Here is an 18,867-nt window from a genome sequence, read left to right as displayed (position 1 = left end):
ATTCTGTGTGCAGTTCTGATTGCCTCATCCCAAAAAGGATATTGCAGAGTTGGGAAAGATTCAGAAAAGGGCAACTAAAATGAATCAGGTGGTGGAGCAACTCCCCTACGAGGAATGGTTACAACAGTTGGGTTTTTTTGTTTTTTTTTTAGTTTAGAGAAAAGCAGAGCAAGGGGAGACATGATAGCTAAAGTCATGCATTGAAGTCCACTTCAGTGGATAGCGGACAGAGAAAAGTTTGTCTTTCTCTTTTATAACACTAGAATTTGGGGCTATCCATTGAAGCAGAATGTTGGTAGATCCTGTTAGGATATTGATGTTCTGTTCCACCTTAAGAATAGGCATGTGAAGTTGTTATAAGCCACATGTCTGTATATTTCTAGCACAGCCTGCTGGGAACTTCCGTTGTGTATAGCTTTTGCTTAAGCTTTTTGCTTGGACACAAAGGGGAGCAGACATGTTTTTCCTTTGTCCTGATGCTGAATAAAATGCTTGTAAATACGCTTTACATATGCCTCTCTCTGCCCTTCCATTGCAATGAGTTCTTATCTCTGCTGGCTTGTGTGCCCAGCTTCTAACGGCTTCTGAAGCTCAGGTCACAGTTTTGATGCTGATCAAAGGACCGGAGTTCGTCCGGCTGCCGGCCGGTGGGCTGGAGCCGGCTGGGGGCTGCCAATTGCCCCCGTTCCCTTGGACACATCCCAACAGATCCAGGACAATCAAGTGAAGGTACTTCTGGTGGCATAGAGTTGAATTTGCTTCTGCAAGAGGCAGGGATGGTCACAAACATATTCAACTGGCAAGAGGGGTTCGACAAATGCATGGAGACAAAACGTCTCAAAGACTCCCCGTCTGCCTTCATACTTCTCCCATTAGGAATACCAGCAGCTCTCCATCATATAGAATCCAAATGGCCAAGAATTAAGGCAAGAGCAGACTGCATACCCACCAACATTTCTCTGATGAATATTGGGACGTCCCCTTTCATAATGATACTTTTACTATTTCTACCCCGCATATCTTCCTGGGTTGCCCACACCACTCCGGGCAGCTTCCAACGTATATAAAACATAAGAAAACATAAAACATTTTTTTAAAAAACCCACTTCCCTATAAAGGATTGCCTTCAGATGGCTCGGGGGTCGGATAACTCCATACCCTCTAATATTTTTTCTGATGAAAATAGGGACATCTTCAGGGAAAGTGGGATGATCACGGGGCATCCCTGATCTATCCTGATCAATTGATCACCCAAAAGGCTTCCCCAAAGAAGCTCAACAACTCTGATCAATCCAGAAAAAGAAGGTCAACAACTTTGGTCAATCCAATGGATAGATCACTGTCAGTTTTTTTACAGTGGGAGTAGATCGCAGTATCTTGGGAGCTGGACATGCCTTTCTTAGACTATTATTCTCCAGAACTGAGCTCTGCATTGACCTTGAATAAGTGTCAGCTAAGGGATTGGCTCTTCTGGATAGAATCCAGAAGGGACCTGAAGCTAATTAGAAACACCCAATTCCCCCTTGGTATCCACTCTTGAGATCAGAGCATTCTAGAGCCAGTTACCTGGCCAAAATCTCACCAGTGTCCTTAAGAAATGCCTTTACTGAGCTGCATTTCCAAGTGATGTCCATCACAGTTTTGGATGATCGCTACAACAAGGTTGCTGTATGCAGACAGACTTTGCATTTGTGGTCAACCGCAGGTGGAAGACATCACTGAGCTGTTGGCCTGACCCTTATAGAGAGACCCAAGAGATCACTTTCTGAAACCTTTGTTCACACGAGCAAGGAGGCGCAATCTGGTAGAAAATGTTATGGTTGTTTTGTTTTTGTTTTTCTTGAGTGACAATAATAGCTCTGTAGCACACAGAGGGGCCCTCTATGCACTGTCTGCAAAAGAAATCAGGAAAAGGGAGTTAGATATAATCGCTATAAGTAGCCGTGGTGATTCAGAGGTTTAATCTGAAATCAAGCAAGATTCAAGCTCATTGGTGTCTCTGGTAACATCCTTCTCTTATGTCCTGGATCTTGACTTATATTATGGGTGGATGTTCTGTATTATCTTATGAATACTACTGTTACAAGTTTGTCATGGCCTCTGGCTACAAGAAGAACAATATGAATTGTGTGGGATGTAACATAAGCAGTCAAATACAACATTTCCTGTTTGCCTAGAGTGGACATGCAGGAACTTCCTGTTCCACCTGGTCTGGAGCATCCTTCCTTTGCATGTGACCAGGTAGGTGGTCCCACAAAAGGTCCAGTCATGCAGCCACTTTCCTCACTTGATGCCTTTTCTTCCCTTGAACTGAACTGAGCATGTGCCCAGCAGCACATGGCCCCATCCTTACAAGGATGTAAGCCACACTGTATCTGTAACTACAAGCTAAAGCCAAGCTAAAGCCTGCCTTCAGGGATCCAACTGTGAACTGAATGTGAGTAAACTTCTTGTTAAACTTTAAAAAGAAGATTCAGGTAGGGAGCCCTGTTGATCTGATGCAGTTGAAATAAATAAATAAATAATTTAAAAATTGTCCAGTAGCATCCTAGAGACCAACTACCCAGAACAAACTTAGTTGGCTGGTCAATTTTTTAAATTTTTTTCAAAAGAAACTTCTTAGGTCTTTATGCTTTTAGGAGGGAATCAAAGGGGTCTTACCGGGAATAATAGAACTTAAGAGTTTCTAATGAATCTGCAATTAGCTTCCTGCTGTGTAAAAGGGGGAATGTACTCTGCTGTATGAATAAACTCACTAGCGTGAGTTAGGAAGGATAATATTTAATCAATATATCCTCTCCTGCTACCCACAACATTCCCACAAATTGAACTGCTCCCATAGTGTGGACTGTCTCAGTAGATCCCAAAGCATCCTTACTCCTGGATGTTAGTGCTTCCCATCCATTGGCAGAAAACAAGTGGCAGTGAAACTATGTTGCACGAAACCCTTGCGCTATGTTCATGAGTTATGGATGTAGCTGGCATGGCAGCTTCTTTTGTCCAGGTGCCCTTCAAACTCTCACAGGGCTCTACTCCTGCCCACAAATTGGGAAGCACCAAGTTCTCTCTCGGCATGTGCTTCATGGTGTCTGCAAATCTGGCCTGCCAGACTGGGGAAATATTTAGGGGGAGGGTGCAAGAGGAAGAGATGGGCAGCCTGTTCCTCTTTGCAAGAAAAAATCATTGCACTGATGGGGCATTTGTCCTCACGATGCCTTGCAAATTCCCGGGTGGGAGTGCAAGAAGCGCCCCCAGAGTCCTCGGCTGTGCAGAGGAGCCAGTCTGTTTTCTAGGGCAGCCATGTCCTTCCTCTGAACTGACTTGGGCAATGCACATGGCTTTGGTGTTGTGACCCACAATGAAAGACTCCCGCGGCCGTTTCGAATGCCAGAAACCATCAACGTTGCTTTTGTAATCTGTTTTTATTTACAATGATATTGACAACAGAGTGCTTTTCATCCAATTAATACTTATTGCAAGTCACGGAGAACTTGTGGATGTGTGCCACTCAAACTGAGCAAAGGAACTTATTTTGAAATCTAGGACTCTTGAAGTCAACCCTCGGTGTCTCCCCCCCCCACTCCCCCCGAGAAAGGGTTTTTTTGCAATCACTCCCCCCCTCTCTGTAATCGTGATTCGTTAAGGTCAATATCACAAACACGTTGAAAGTCATTACACAGATATAAGCCTTTCCCATAAAATGGTGTGGTTTGTTTGTTTCTTTAAAAAATAAAAAAATAAAAAATGCAAACAAAATGTGGTTCTGAAAAGCCCCAAACCCCAAAGAGAAATACAATTTTTTTATCAAAAAAACCACCCCTCAATAAATGATTGACCAAGTACATGACAAAATTATACATAAAACAAAACTGTACTTACAATGTTTACATGAAAAATGTACTTTGACTGCATTTTAGGCATGAGATGACAATATCTGCAAGAAGTCAGAGCTTACTTGGCAGTAGTGGGTTTGTCAGTAGAAATTTGTAGCCCGAAGATGTGTTGAGGAGAGGGAAAGTAGCTCAGGGAAAGACTCTTGTGTGGTAGAATGAGATGACAGAATAGTAAACAGGCATGAAAACATCAGGAAGATCTGCCCCATTGGGCATTCATGGTCTATAGTGTGCCTTGTCTAGTGCAGTCAGTTTACAGCAGGTGGCCCAGGAGCTAGTTTTCCTGAAAGGCAGGTGGGGAGAAAGGAAGGAAAGAAGGGAAAATACAGATCTGCTGGAATCCAGCCACAGAAGCCACCCTGAGTGCATTTATGCGGCAAGGCAATTCATGAAACCCAGGTTAAGAAAAATCCAAGATCTTGCTCAAATAACCCACTTGTTGAAATGGTAAGTGAAATCTGACACAGAGGCAACTCTCCCCGTATTTATGTGCTTGTTTCAAGGGGAGATTTCACAAGCCCAGATATAATGGGGGGCGGGCAGGCATATTTGGTGATCTCAAAGGGAACCTGCTAAGGAATTGGCAGTCTGGGTTCCTGGTCAAGAGTTTCTTTGCATTTGCTGCTGAAGGAAGAATCAGCGGGGGTGAAGGAACGAAGTGGACTACCCCCGCCGAAAAACCATTGCTAACCCCCAAAAGCAAAATTTAAACTGAAAGGTTGCCCAGGAGGAAACCTGCTATGCAAAGCATGCGATGGCCAGACTGGTCGTGAGGTCCAATGCACATCATACCCCGTACCTCAGTGTTGTTAAGCCGTCATAATTCAGACTTGGAAATCATCAAACTCCAACCACTAGGCAATGCTGTCACAGATGAGAGGCCTCCCCAAAGGCATCGAATCCTTAAAACCCTCAAAACAAGCACCCGAGAAAGGGATCCACGCAGAGAGGGATCCATACAAAAGTTTGCACGGGAGATTTGATCTGGTCACACACGGGGGCGCACTGTAGCTGGTCCAGTTCGGCGGAAAGGGTCAAGTGCCACAACTGGGGGAATCTGCGTTTCTCCAGACACCCACCACGTCTTACAACATGCAGTCCTTGCTGAGCAGAAGCCGCAAAGGCCACCCCACCCCTCCCCAACAAACGAAAGCTATGGCTTGCGAGAAAATACAAAACAGCTGCGCTTCCGGCAAAGTGTGGAGGCTGCAAGCTCGGAAGCACAGGTGCAGCTAGCGCTGAAGAGCACATGACATTCCCCCCTCCCCATCCTCTCCAAGCCCCTCGCACCACCTCAGAGTAGCAGGGAGAGGCAGGAGCAGCCCAGAGGTCCATCGGTGTGGGGCGGAGGGCGGAGGGAGAGCCACAGGCCGGCTCTTCACTCCCCTTCCTCCTTGATGCGCTGCTGCTTGTTGCGGCGGGCATCCAGGTCAAAGTTGAAGTCGCTCCACTCGTCGCGGGGAGGGAAGGAGATGGTCTGGCGGAGGGTGAAGCGCACGGCGTCGATGACACGCTCCCCGCGGGTCTCGCTGGGGCCCACGCTGACCGCAGAGGCGGCCCCAGGGGTACGCAGGAGGTGGGGGGCAGAGGAGAAATCGTGGATCTGCCGGTGGTCCATGATGCCTTTCCAAATGGCATGGCGGAACTGCTCCGGGATTTTGAGGCTCACCAGATCCTGGAAGGTGAGGAGAAGAGAGAGAGAATCAGCCACTCTTGCCAAAAGAAGTTACACAAGTTTCTACAGTTTTCAACGGGGGGTGAGTGGGGGTTTTGGTGACTATCTCAAGGGTTCTTCAGGTCTTGCTTGGCGGCGCTTAGCTTCAGAAGCGAAGATTCAGTAAGGAAATGGAGAGACCCTCAGCCCGATAGAATGGCGGCGTCCCCAACAGGCCAAGCCCCAAGCAAGCAACAACAAAATCCCAGCAAAGCAAGAAGGATTCAGGCGGGAGGGAGGAGGTACAGAAGGAACCCCAGGAGACTTCAGGACAACCATGTCTGTTTCAGACCTGTGGCTTGCAAACAGTCCAAGGCTCTTCCAGCTGGGCCTGCCCGCCTCCCCTTCATGCAAAACCCCCCGTTTTTACTGCCACACCACTGTTCCAGACCCATTAATGTGGTCTGGAACAGCGAGAGGTCTAAAAGAAGATGGGGAGGGTGGTTGAAAGGGAGAAAGTTCAGCAGGAAAAGAGTCGGCAGGGGAAAGGGTTGGGCCCTCCGTTCTCTGACACCCCTTGGCCAACTGCAGCTCCCCTCTCTCCCGAGGGCACTATTGCAATGGCGAAGGGGCTGCCAAAGTTGGGTGTAACATGTAGCTCGCCCCTAAATCCAAAGCGTAGCTTTGCCCTCTCCCCTCCAGCGCAGAGTGCCAAGTTCAAGAGAAAGGCCCCTTTCCCCCACCATGCAGCGAAAGGGCGAGGCAGTTACTTACATCCATGGAGTAGTGTTCAATCTGATAGATGGTGGTCAGCCCTTGCGCCGTGAAATAATCCACGCAGGAGGAACAGCCCAGCCTTGCTAAGAAACTGCAGGAGGAGGAGGAGGAGGAGGAGGAGGAGGAAAGAGGAAAGGAGGAAAGAGGAAGAGAGAGAGAAAGAGAGAGGTTGAGATAAGAAGGTCACCCACACCAGGCGCTCTGCTACGCAAAAGCCTTGATTTGTGGGAGCAGGAAGGAACCCCGGTCACCACCCACCCCAAACTCGTCACCGGGAGGAAGAAGGTGATACCCCCTGAGTGGGACACAGAAGTCAGCTATCCCAAGCCTCATGGGAGGAAGAGGCAACAGCTCCCTCTCCATGCAGCACGTAGTTAATCTGTGGAACTTGCTGCCGCAGGAGGCAGTGAAGGCTACCAACCTGGAGGGCTTTAAAAGATGATTGGACAAATTCGTAGAGAGGAGGAGAAGGCTATCGATGGCCATGCTCTGCCTCCACAGTTGGAAGCAGCCATGTGAGAAGAGGACTCTGGGCAAGATGGGTCATTGGCCTGATCCAGCGGACTCTTCCTATGTTATGCTTCTGATGCTGGAAACCACAGGAGCAGAGAGGGGTCCTGTGCTCAAATCCTGCATGCTGGTTTTCCACAGCAAGTGTGGTTGGCAACTGTGAGACCTGGATGCTGAACTAGATGGACCCCTGGCCTGATCTTCTGACGTTCTTAGGCTATGCCATGGGGAGAGGGGCACCACATACTGTGGCACCTTGGCCAAAAGGGCACCTTGGAAGGGACCTGGAAGCGAAGAGGCAGCTAGCGCAGGTGCTGCTTGAGTGCTTAGTGTGGTCCTCCTGATGTTCACCAGGAGCTAAGCAGCAACATCCTGCAGTAGATGCAGCTTCTGATCCGTCTTCAAAGGCAGCCGTGCATTTAGAGGGCCACAGCAGCCAGCCCTGGAGATAAAAATAGTAGGGTTCAATGCTGCAATGTATCTTGGACCCTCCTTCGGGGGAGGTTGTAAAGCCATGGTTGGGTGGCCATCTGCCAGGGATTCCTATGTTGCCCTTGGGGTCCATTCCAACTCTACAACTCTATGACTCTGTGACCTCAGAAGGTGGTGGGCTCCCCTTCCTTGGATGTTTTTAAGCAGAAGTAGGACGGTTATCTGTCAGGGATTCTTCAGCTGTGGTTCCTGAGTTGCAGGAAGGTGGAGGAGATGCCCTTGGGCTCCCTTCTATGATTCTATGATCTCCCTTCATGGGAGGTTTTTAGGCAGAGGTTGGTCATCTTCCAAGGATTCTCCAGCCGTAATTTCTGCATTGACAGGTGGTTGGACCAGATGACCTTTGGGATCCCTTCTAACTCTACAACTCTATAATTCTTTTCTCCTGAAACCAGGGCAACAAATGCAGTTGATGTGAGTTACCCTTGGCTACTATTCCAGGGTTCTCCAGGGGCATGTCAAAGCAGGCCAGATGGAGAGATTGCCACCCTATCCGATTCCATCACATGCAACAGTGGGATTCTTCACAGGAATCCCCTCTGCCTCATTTCCTTCTTGTGTGCATGGTAGGAAAAGGTCTGGGGGCAACGGCAAGGGGAGGCAAAGGCAGCGCGGCAAGCCAGCTGAAGTAGCTCGGCAGGTCTAACATGACCTGCAAACTGCTTCTTGAACAGAGCAGCCCCAGACGAAGGACCCCACAGAACAGAGAAGCATGCTGCTGTCACCCGTGATCTGAGGGGTGGAGGGGTGGAAAGCCTGCACAGCTACAGCTCACTCACCTGACAATGCTGCAGTCTGTTGGGTAGGGAGGTGGCGGGGTGCAGTGGGATGTCGATGGCATGGAGAGGGTGGGGGGCAACGTCTGGGTCGGGCTGAGCCCGTTCATGTCGCCGGCCATTGCCATGTGGGCCCCCATCATTGGAACTGGAACAAGGAAAGAGAGACCAGAGTTACAAAAACGGAGGCACCAATAGCTGGAACCTGCCCTCCACACCCCTGAGCTAGCCCATCTCCTTTCTTATACAGCCCGATCTCTCTCATTTAAATGACTAAGGCGGTTTCAACCATATGTGGTTGAGGTCTGGCTGGTTGAAAGTGTGCAAGTTAAATCTGAGGAAGGCAGAGAACTTCAAAGCTCCTGGTGTGAGCACTGGCATGAAAATAGCTTTTAAGCTCTCCATCTCGCTTGGTGTGCCAGCTTGGTGTGCCAGCTCTGGGATGCTCTCGTGAGATTTTGTGGGGCCATCTGAGACCCCACACGAGCCTCCAGAGCCTATGTGCTGAGTGGGCCTTGCCCCCAAGTAAGGCAGAGGGGTTAAAAGCTTTTTAGGCACCAGCTCCGCTTTCGGAGAACTGGATTGCAAAATTCAAGCAAGCGCAGGTTTCGCAGGAGGACTGTTTCGGTTTTTCTATCACTTTGGATGCCACAAATTAGGTAGGTTCACCTTCAAATGAGAAGCGACTTGAATTCCCCCCTCCCCAGCTAGTCACTCCATCTCAGAATCTTCCCTGCATTTTGTAAAACAACCCTTCCCAAATTTCAGGTAGGGAGGCCTGGTCTGTCAACTCACAAGCTCCTCTTCCGGTGGTTCCAAAATTGATTAATTAAATTAAACAGTTCTAACTGGGTTTGGGGTTTTTTGTTTTTTTGGAAGATATTCCAGATAAGGATTTCTGCAGGGTAGGGTAGCAGGCACTGGAGATGGCTTGTTTGAACCAAGGGGGCAGTGGCTCAAAAGAGTTTGGGAGGTTCTGCTCTGGCCACTATTCTGCCACCCCACTCATTCTAAGCTCCAGCTCCAGGAGGGTCACCGGGGGGGTGGAGAAGCTTCTTACTGTTGGCTCCCATGCTGTCGGGCATCGAGGTGGGGGTCAGAGCGTTTCGCTGCTGTGGGTTGATGAGCTGGCTGACAGAGGGCAGCTTGTTCATGCTGTTCATCTTGCCGAGCGGAGGAGAGGTGGACCCATAGGAAGACTGGGACTGGATGGAGTTCCTGAGAGAGGGTTGGAAAACAAGGGCGGAGAAGTCAGGCCCACGCGGGGAGGGAAAGGGCCAACCTTACAACCTTAGCGCTTTTAATTAAATTTACTAGTTGCCATTTTTTTGGCCACAGCGACTCGAAGCGACAATATTCCAAGCAGAAAACAAGCACGTGCATCCATTAAAACATAAGAAGAACATTGGAACGGAAGAAGAGGAGGAGTGCAGGATCAGACCAGTGGTCCTTCTAGTCCAGCCTCCTGTTCTTACAGTAATTCCCAAACGGATTCCCATCATTTGAAACCCACAAGCAGGACTGCAGCACAAGAGCCCGCTTCCCTCCTGGCATACCCAGCAGCTTGTGTTCAGAAGCATTTACTGTCAATTCACATTTCTTAGTGCAGAAAGTATTGATCTGATGCGTAGAGATCTTTCCTGTTCTAATTAATTCAAGAGGGTTCTGGAAGCTTCTCTGCATAAAAGAAAGAAGCAGAAGGTTCATGATGTTTGGGTTATTCCTTCAGAGAAGCTGAGTACAGCTGGCTTAACCTGGTCCTGTTATCTCTTCTGTCAAGGTCAGGCTGACTATAATAGTGAGGCCAGAAGGAGCCTGGGTCTCTCTATCTCTCTCTTCTGATGTGGTGTTCTGCACATAGTGTTAAAGTTTCGTCTTATTATAAGTTATTGTAAGTTTAAGTTAAGCCTGCTGCATCTGGATTTCTTATGGACAGGGCCAATCCTGAATGTTTTGGATTTGTGACCATTACGCTCATTTGCCTTCAGTAGCAGTAAAGCTCTGCTGGATGAAACACAATGGCCTCTGGCCTATTTTTGGGGAAATCCTGCAACGTGTTTTTTACTCTGCTAACTATATGTTGGAAAAATAATAATAATAATAATAATAAAATTTTATTTATATCCCACCCTCCCCAGCCGAAGCCGGGCTCAGAGCGGCTAACAACAGTAAAATAATACAGCATTCTAAAATCAATTCATTATAAAATCAGTTCAAATCAAATTGATGGCAACCATTGGGTTGGAGTTCTGTGAAGGATTACCAAAGAAGGGGGTCAGGCTGTGCCTTGGCCAAAGACCTGGTAGAACAGCTCTGTCTTGCAGGCCCTGCGAAAAGATATCAAGTCCCGCAGGGCTCTAGTCTCTTGGGACAGAGCGTTCCACCAGATCGGAGCCACAGCTGAAAAATCCCTGGCTCTGGTTGAGGCCAGCCTAACCTCCCTGTGGCCTGGGACCTCCAAGATGTTTTTGTTTGAAGACCGTAAGGTCCTCCATGGGACATACAAGGAGAGGTAGTCCCGTAGGTACGAGGGTCCTAGGTTGTATAGGGCTTCAAAGGTTAAAACCAGCACCTTGAACCTGATCCTGTACTCTGCCAGGAGCCAGAGCAGCTGATATAGCACCGGGTGAATGTGATCCTGCAGCAAGGACCCCATAAGGAGTCTCGCCGTGGCATTCTGCACCCGCTGGAGTTTCTGGGTCAATCTCAAGGGCAGCCCCACATAGAGCGAGTTACAATAATCCAGTCTGGAGGTGACTGTCGCATGGATCACAGTGGCAAGGTCAGGGCAAGAGAGGTAAGGAGCCAAATGCTTAGCTTGGCGGAGATGAAAAAATGCCGCCTTTGTTATAGCTGCAATCTGCGCCTCCATTGAATGGGAGGTGTCAAAGATTACACCCAAACTTTTAACAGACGGTGCTGGCACTAATTGTACCCCCGCAAGAGATGGGAGTTGCCCCCCCCCCAATACCATATCGTCCCAACCCAGCCAGAGGACCTCTGCTCTGGATCAACATTGAGTAGAATTTCAGTGACATTTACTGCCCCTGATTGTGGGGGCAGAGCATGGCCATTGCGGCTAGTAGCCATTGATAGCTCTCTCCTCCTCCATGAATTTTACTGATCCTCTTTTGTAGCCACCCAAGTTGGTGACCATCACTGCCTCCTGTGGGACTGACTCTGTGCTGCTTGAAGAAGGACTTTGTTTTATCTGTCCAGACTCTTCCAACATCCAGATATATTTGATGTCCCCTGAATTGCACAGCAGAGGACAGGCCTGCTGCTCAGCTCATTTTCCTACTTGGTGGGAGGGCAACTATGTTCCCTTGTGACCCGTAGGCATTGTTGCTCTAGCCTCAGAGAGTGAATCACAGGTGATTTGTTTGCTTTGGGCTCAGAAGTGCATTGGCCCTTGTTGTGGGGATCCCTCCTTGCCCATTTCATAGAATCATAGAATCATAGAGTTGGAAGAGACCACAAGGGCCATCGAGTCCAACCCCCTGCCAAGCAGGAAACACCACCAGAGCACTCCTGACATATGGTTGTCAAGCCTCTGCTTAAAGACCTCCAAAGAAGGAGACTCCACCACACTCCTTGGCAGCAAATTCCACTGTCGAACAGCTCTTACTGTCAGGAAGTTCTTCCTAATGTTTAGGTGGAATCTTCTTTCCTGCAGTTTGGATCCATTGCTCCGTGTCCGCTTCTCTGGAGCAGCAGAAAACAACCTTTCTCCCTCCTCTATATGACATCCTTTTATATATTTGAACATGGCTATCATATCACCCCTTAACCTCCTCTTCTCCAGGCTAAACATGCCCAGCTCCCTTAGCCGTTCCTCATAAGGCATCGTTTCCAGGCCTTTGACCATTTTGGTTGCCCTCCTCTGGACACGTTCCAGTTTGTCAGTGCCCTTCTTGAACTGTGGTGCCCAGAACTGGACACAGTACTCCAGGTGAGGTCTGAGCAGAGCAGAATACAGTGGCACTATTACTTCCCTTGATCTAGATGCTATACTCCTATTGATGCAGCCCAGAATTGCATTTCCTCCAATGCACCCTGCATTCTCCTGTCACCCATCCCCCATGTGTGCATGTGCACATACAGACACATCAGCTGCACAGACCATCTGGCTGTAGATGCACAGAGACCCACAGAAAGGCTGAAGGAAAGACAGAGTCCTAGCTATGAAACGACCACAGAGGACTGTTCGAATGAGAAAGAGCTCTGCTAAAGGTAAAGGGACCCCTGACAATTAAGTTCAGTTGCGAACGACTCTGGGGTTGTGGCACTCATCTCGTTTTACAGGCTGAGGGAGCCGGCATTTGTCCGCCCAGACAGTTTTTCTGGGTCATGTGGCCAGCATGACTAAGCCGCTTCTGGTGAAACCAGAGCAGCGCACGGAAACGCTGTTTACCTTCCCGCCAGAGTGGTACCTATTTATCTACTTGCACTGGCATGCTTTCAAACTGATAGGTTGGCAGGAGCAGGGACAGAGCAATGGAAGCTCACCCCATCGTGGGGCCTCGAACCGCCAGCCTTTCAATCGGCAAGCCCAAGCAGCACAGTGGTTTAACCCACAGCGCCAACTGCGTCCCTAAGAGCTCTGCTACCTGAGACCATTGGAGATGTCAGGAAGTGACTATGGTAACTTCTGAAAGCAAAACATGTCTTTGAAGAAGCACAGAGCCACAAATCCTTCTCAGTTGTTCAACATGGCAACTGTGGTTGGGGTCTTTAGGACAGGTGAAAGAAAAGACAGAAAGAAGAGTCAAACTGTGGAACTCACTCCTGCACGAGTGATGGCCACCAACCTAGATGACTTTGAAAGAGGATTAGGCAAATTCGTGGAGGCAATGGATTTCTACTAGCCATCCTGGCTCTGCTCTGCTTCCCCAGTCAGGGACAGCGACGCTTCTGAACTCCAGTTGCTGGAAACTGCAGGAAGGGAGAGGACTTGTGTTCGAATCCTGCTTGCGGGTTTCCCTTTGGGGCATCTGCTTGGCCATGGTGAGAACATGATGCTGGACTAGACGGGCCACTGGCCTCATCCAGCAGGCTTTTCTCATGCTCTTAATGCTGTATTCACAGAGACTATGGAGGCGCTTTCCTCTGTGTATTTGCTTAAGAAGAATGGCAGAATCCAACATCCCAGTCTCAAAACATTCACAGAGGAGAGGAGCAGTCAGATTGCTCACAAATTACATTCTTGCTCCATCCCCAGCCTGGAATCTACAGAAGGGCTTCCCAGAATCCTCTCCTCTAAGATCATTCAGAAGGCTGGACGGCAGAACGGTCATCTGGCGTATTTTGCCCCATGCTCCTTTCTGCCATGGGGGTCCTCCATCTCTCCTAAGGGTGTGCGGAAGAAACTTGAAACCTGTGAGCTATATAATAATTATTATTTATTATTTATACCGCGCCCATCTGGCTGGTTTCCCCAGCAACTCTGGGTGGCTTCCAACAAAATATTAAAATAGTGTGTCAAACATTAAAAACTTCCCTAAACAGGGCTGCCTTCAGATGTCTTCAAAAAGTCTGGTAGGTGTTGTTCTCTTTGACATCTGGTGGGAGGGTGTTCCACAGGGCAGGTGCCACTACCAAGAAGGCCCTCTGCCTGGTTCCCTGTAACTTGGCTTCTCGCAATGAGGGAACCACCAGAAGGCCCTCGGTGCTGGATCTCAGTGTCCGGGCAGAACGACAGGGGTAGAGACGCTCCATCAGGTATACTGGACCGAGGCCATTTAGGGCTTTCAAGGTCAGCACCAACACTTTGAATTGTGCTCGGAAATGTACTGGGGGCCAGTGTAGCTGACATGACTCCCCCTTTCCCAAGTTCCCAGATGTTTCCCTCAGGGTATGGGAAGGAGGCAGAGACAGTAGGCCCTCCCCAGCTCTCACTGGAGAACATTTTCCCTAACAGGAACCAGGACTAGAGAAGGAACCCAGATTCATTAGAAGGAAACAGATTCTGCCTCTCTCCAAACCAGTGGAGTGAGAGAGGCCTTTGATATCCTCCCTGGAAGACTCCTTGGAAATGACGGATGCAGTAACCATTTCCCACCAGAGATTAAGGGTTTGGCAGTCCCTTTCCAAGAGAAGTTCCACTGGGGTCTAGGGTGCACCCATCACCTCCTCCCACTATTTGTCCAGGTAAGTTTCTGGGTCCTTAAGTCAAGGTGCACACTGAACGCATGCAAAACCCTTGCTTGAGCCTGTTTGCAAAGGCTTGACCCCCTTCTGGGGTGAAGAGCGAGGGTCTGTGTGTGTTTGTGACTAGTGAGAAGGGCTGGGCAGATCTGTCCATTCCTGATTTTCTCTCTTTTTGGCAATCTTAAATTCAGCTTCACATCACTTTGTGTACTATTGTTATTTTAAACGCTGTCATGAAAATTCGCCAGCCTTTTAACGCTCTGCAAAATTCAGAGAAATGCACGTTTCAAAGGATAACTGTGCTTTGGTTTGCATATAGTTTCAGAAAATGTAAGCTAGGTAAGATCACCTGTAAATGGAAATTGAATTGCACCTCCCCAATCCCTATTAGCATTTCTTCCCGACTAAGTCCTTCTCCATCTTCACGCTACCCATAATGAGAGGGAAAATGAACCGATATGGAATTGTTTGCACAAACCTGGTCTAAAACTTGGCAAGACACAAAAGGTGCTTTTGGGAGCTGGTAAAGTCAGGCGAATGCGTGTTTGAAGGAGAGGAGAGTGAGTGATGAGAGCAGGAAGGACAGCACATTCATTTGTTGTGAGAGGAGAAGGAAAAGAAAAAAAGAGAGACAAAGGGACAGGAGGCCACTCCAGTTAAAATCAAGATGCAAAAGTTTATTGAAAACCAGCACCACAAATTAAGAAGAGTAAGATGGTAAGAGTGAAAGGAATATTGCTCAGGGTGAAACCTTTTTCATGGCTGACCAGAGGATGTGTGTGGTTTCCCAGTGAATGGGGTTCATCTCATAGAACTGTAGTTGGGAGGGACGCCCTGGGGTCATCCAGTCCAACCCCCCACAATGCAGGAATCGTGGCTAAAGCATCCAGGACAGATGACCACCCAAACTCTGCTTTCAAACCTCCAAGGAAGGAGAGTCCACCACCTCCCGAGGAGCCTGTTCCGCCGTCAAACAGCTCTTACCGAGAGAAAGTTCTTCCTAGAGTTCCCTTCCCAAAACATAATTTGGAACGCAGAGCCCAAGCCACATCAAATGATGCTTAATGAATCCCAAGGAAGATTACGCCTTGGAATCGCTTTGAACCCTGAGCCAATTCATTGCACTTTCCCATTCCTAGGGCTTAATGAGGTCAATTAACCAACTGCAGATGTCTTGCCTCTTGGAACTGCTGGCTGGGAGATGCAGGAGGGTCTGTGGGGTGGGCTGGGGGTGCCTGGGAGGTGGCTCCAGGATGAGGTGGGCATGCCAGGGGCACGAGGAGTGGTGGGCAGGAAGAGCCCTCAGAAGGAGGCTCTCCTCCTCTCCACAGAACAGGCCGACTTAGCACAGCAACAGAGCCATTTCTTGTAAACAGAGGCAGAAGCCAAGTGACCTACTTCTACTTTCTGGGTTCCATGCCAGGCTGTGCCCACGTGGCACTTTCCCACACTCTGTTGTCACAAGATTTAGGTGCAAACCAGAAGGGCAGGAAGCACGAACCAGAAAAAGGAGGAGGCCCCAAGATCTTCTGCAGCTTGCTCATCCAACCCCACCCAACCCTTCTCACTAGGACGTGCCACCTGGCCCCCTTCCGCTTTAGTTTTAAGAGTTTCCTGCTCTTCCTCACAAAGCAGACATGGCGCTCCTTTGGGTTTGCTAGTCAGGTCCTTAGCTGCTTAGCTTCAGCTGTGCTACCTGCCTGCACTCCCAATGCACCAACAGTGTCAGTATGGTGACCACCACAATCCCTGCAAGGTTTGTCGAGGTGGACCGCACTGAATCAGCATAACTGACAACACACACACACACACACCTGGAAGAAACCACAACACACTGAGGTTTGGACTGATCGATTATGGAGAAAACATGAGGTGTCACTTGTGTTTCCACAACAATCGAATGTATGCATTAAGCACATAGGCAATTGCGCCCACCAGTATGGCTCATGTACTTCACTGGCTATTTAAGCACATGGTCTGAATCGCAGGTGAACCTGTAGCTGGCCTTTGCCAACCTGGTGCCCACCAGATGTTTTGGACTATGCTGGCTGGGGCTGATGGAACATCTGGAACTCAAGTTCATGTTATGTATTTGTGTAACTGCAAAACTCAGAAATGACTCCCTTGATTATTATTATTATTATTATTATTATTATTATTATTATTATTGATTGCAGTAAGCCAAAATTGCAAGTCAACATCCAATTTGCACCAGGAGATATTCATAGGGTAAATTTTTGTTCTTTCCTCCAAGATCTAGTGGAGAAAATAACCACAATTTCTATTACGGGGGTCTGGTCCCTGAAGAGAATGGGTAGTATCTTAAGACTATTGGTTTCAGCAGGTCTACTCTGCGAATTAGTTGGATATCAACCAGTGAATACTGATAGCCAGTCTCAATACTCAGTAACGTTTGCATCTCTGCCTGGATGCTGACAAAATTCTCGCCGTCCAGATTTCGGGATCCTAAAATACCTGAACTTGTTTGTTTCATGAGTGGCACCATCTGCTAAGGGTTCGCTCCTCTGTTTTGCTTTGTTTTAACTCCAGACAGTTCAAATGGGCATTGATTAAATCACAGAGCAAAAAGAAAAAAGAAAAAGGGGAAAAACAGAATCTCAATGAGGCTGCATAGTCTTTTTTAAAAATATGGAAGAACCGCAGATCCCAAAGTGATGTCTCAATACCCAAATGCCCCTTCCCTCCACAAAAAAAAGGTTAACCAATGAAATGCATCTGCCCCTCTTGATTTCTGGGCTGGCAAACCACCACCAGCATCATAAGCCTGCTGAATTTGCTGGACTGTGAATATTTGCTACAAACTTGAGGCAATTCCTTGCAGTGAAGACAAAATGGGAACAAAACAGGAACTTTGGAGCTGAGCACCTGATTTACAGCAGCAAAAGCCAAGCAATTTCCCCACTCACTTAAGAGGTTCCTGTGTGATCTCTTTTGCAAACAAAGGTAGAAATGTTGTGAGTGGCAGCGTACAAATGCAATACCAACTCCATAGGAAATAAACAGTTTCATCTGATCCACAATGTGCTCGTGTCGTCCGTCTGCCCAGCAGGGACAGGGCATCTCAAATCTATACACGTGACTAGTCTCTGACCAGCATTAAAAGCACTTTACAGATTTACAATCAAAAGTTCTCAAGGCCGTAAGTTGCGCTTCTGTCTTAGCAAGTAAACACACATCTTTAAGATATGCTTGTAGACTGAGACCTGCTCAAAAGAAATCATTTGAAGGCTGAGGGGTGAAAACAGAAGCACCACATTTTACAATACAGGAAGAAGACAAGGTGGTTCCAGACCTGGAAATGGCTAAGTCCACAGCTAGGGTAGCTGCTGTTCCTGCAAAAGCTTGATCCCTTTGCAGCGGTTTGCTGCCTGCCAAGTTTCAATCAAGCCATTTTGCTCAGTTAAAGCCTCCCCCCTTTTCCTCCCGTTCCCCGCCTTGCAACAAGGGAGCTGGACAAAACCTCTGCACACACACAAAAACAGCCTCCCCGCTTTGGTCTATGAGTAGACGGAAGAAGGGTTTGTGGGGCTGGAATGTCTGAGAATGGCGTCGCTTCTTTTGGGGGGCTCCCTCCTCGTTTCCGAAAGCTCGCTCCTGAAGCACGCTGAGAGGAGGCTGCGGGGAAGGAACCAGAGAGAGGAGAGGAGATAAAGGAACCATCACCAAGTGTGAGCAGCCGCAAAGAGAAATACCTTCATGATCAGAACCCGGAGGAATAGGAGGAGGGAAGAAAAGACTGTGGCAGAACATGGGGTCAGAGAGAAAAAGCAGATCTTAGGAGCACAGCAATCTGTCTTATTCCAGATCAGATCACTGGTCCATCCAGGTCAGTACTGGTTACTCTGACCAGTGCCAGATTTACGTATAAGCTAAACAAGCTATAGCTTAGGGCCCCGCTCTCTTGGCCCCGCCAAAAAAAAAATTAAAGAAAAAAAAGCCACTGGATGTACATTTCCAAAATATAAGATAAAAAACTAATAAAATAAAACCTACATGCAGCAACCGTCTTTTGTGTTGTGTAGGCTCCTATTACGTAAGTCATGGCCCCCGCCTGCTAGTCTGCTCCCTCAAATATCCCTGGTTTGCTCCTTTCTATATATAGTGTGCCTACATTCTGCATGGACTGGTTGCAGGGCAACATGGGCAAATTTCTTGAGATACCTATGAGGTCCATCAATTACCATATAGCATATATGCAACACAAGAAACAGCGACAATTTGTTGCTGACAAAGGACAGCTGGACATATAAAGGGCCCTATTACCTTCAGTAAGTTAGGGCCTCATCAAACCTAAATCTGGCCCTGACTCTGACTGGGAGTGGCTCTCTGGGATTTCAGATTGGGGGGGGGACAATTCCCAGGCCCACCTGGAGGGGCCATTAGAGATTGACCTGGGACATTCTGCATGCAGTGCAGAAGCTCTATCGCTCCAGTCTGAAACCAGAGGGGGATGTTTCTGAAAGGACTCCTGCAGAGAAAAGGCCAGGCTGCTGTGAGAGCCAGAAACCCCTTTTGTTCTGTGGCTATCAGGGGATATAGCTGATTAATTTATGCATAAATTCCTGTCCACATGCAACCCGCATGTGAAGCATGG

At 48.3% G+C, this 18,867-nt stretch overlaps 1 protein-coding gene across 6 annotated transcripts in view; it reads right to left on the bottom strand.

The window, feature by feature from the left end:
• Positions 1-3,403: 3,403 nt before the first annotated feature.
• The window catches only part of TP63 (tumor protein p63), a 152,046-nt gene continuing 136,582 nt past the window's right edge, over positions 3,404-18,867 (bottom strand). For 5 of the 6 annotated variants that reach the window (XM_053390854.1, XM_053390853.1, XM_053390856.1 and 2 more), the window contains 4 exons: positions 9,163-9,320; positions 8,106-8,250; positions 6,322-6,415; positions 3,404-5,568 (listed from right to left, as the gene is read on the bottom strand). In XM_053390854.1, coding sequence (XP_053246829.1) covers positions 5,272-5,568; positions 6,322-6,415; positions 8,106-8,250; positions 9,163-9,320 — 694 coding nt within the window. In that variant the 3' untranslated portion in view covers positions 3,404-5,271. The remainder of the gene's footprint in view (positions 5,569-6,321; positions 6,416-8,105; positions 8,251-9,162; positions 9,321-18,867) is intronic. The other variant, XM_053390858.1, reaches the window with a different exon arrangement.

Source organism: Podarcis raffonei, chromosome 5 (assembly GCF_027172205.1).
Source record: "Podarcis raffonei isolate rPodRaf1 chromosome 5, rPodRaf1.pri, whole genome shotgun sequence".
NCBI lineage: Eukaryota > Metazoa > Chordata > Lepidosauria > Squamata > Lacertidae > Podarcis > Podarcis raffonei.
The sequence above is the reverse complement of the archived record's forward strand: the minus strand, read 5'-3'. Positions and strand labels throughout refer to the sequence as shown.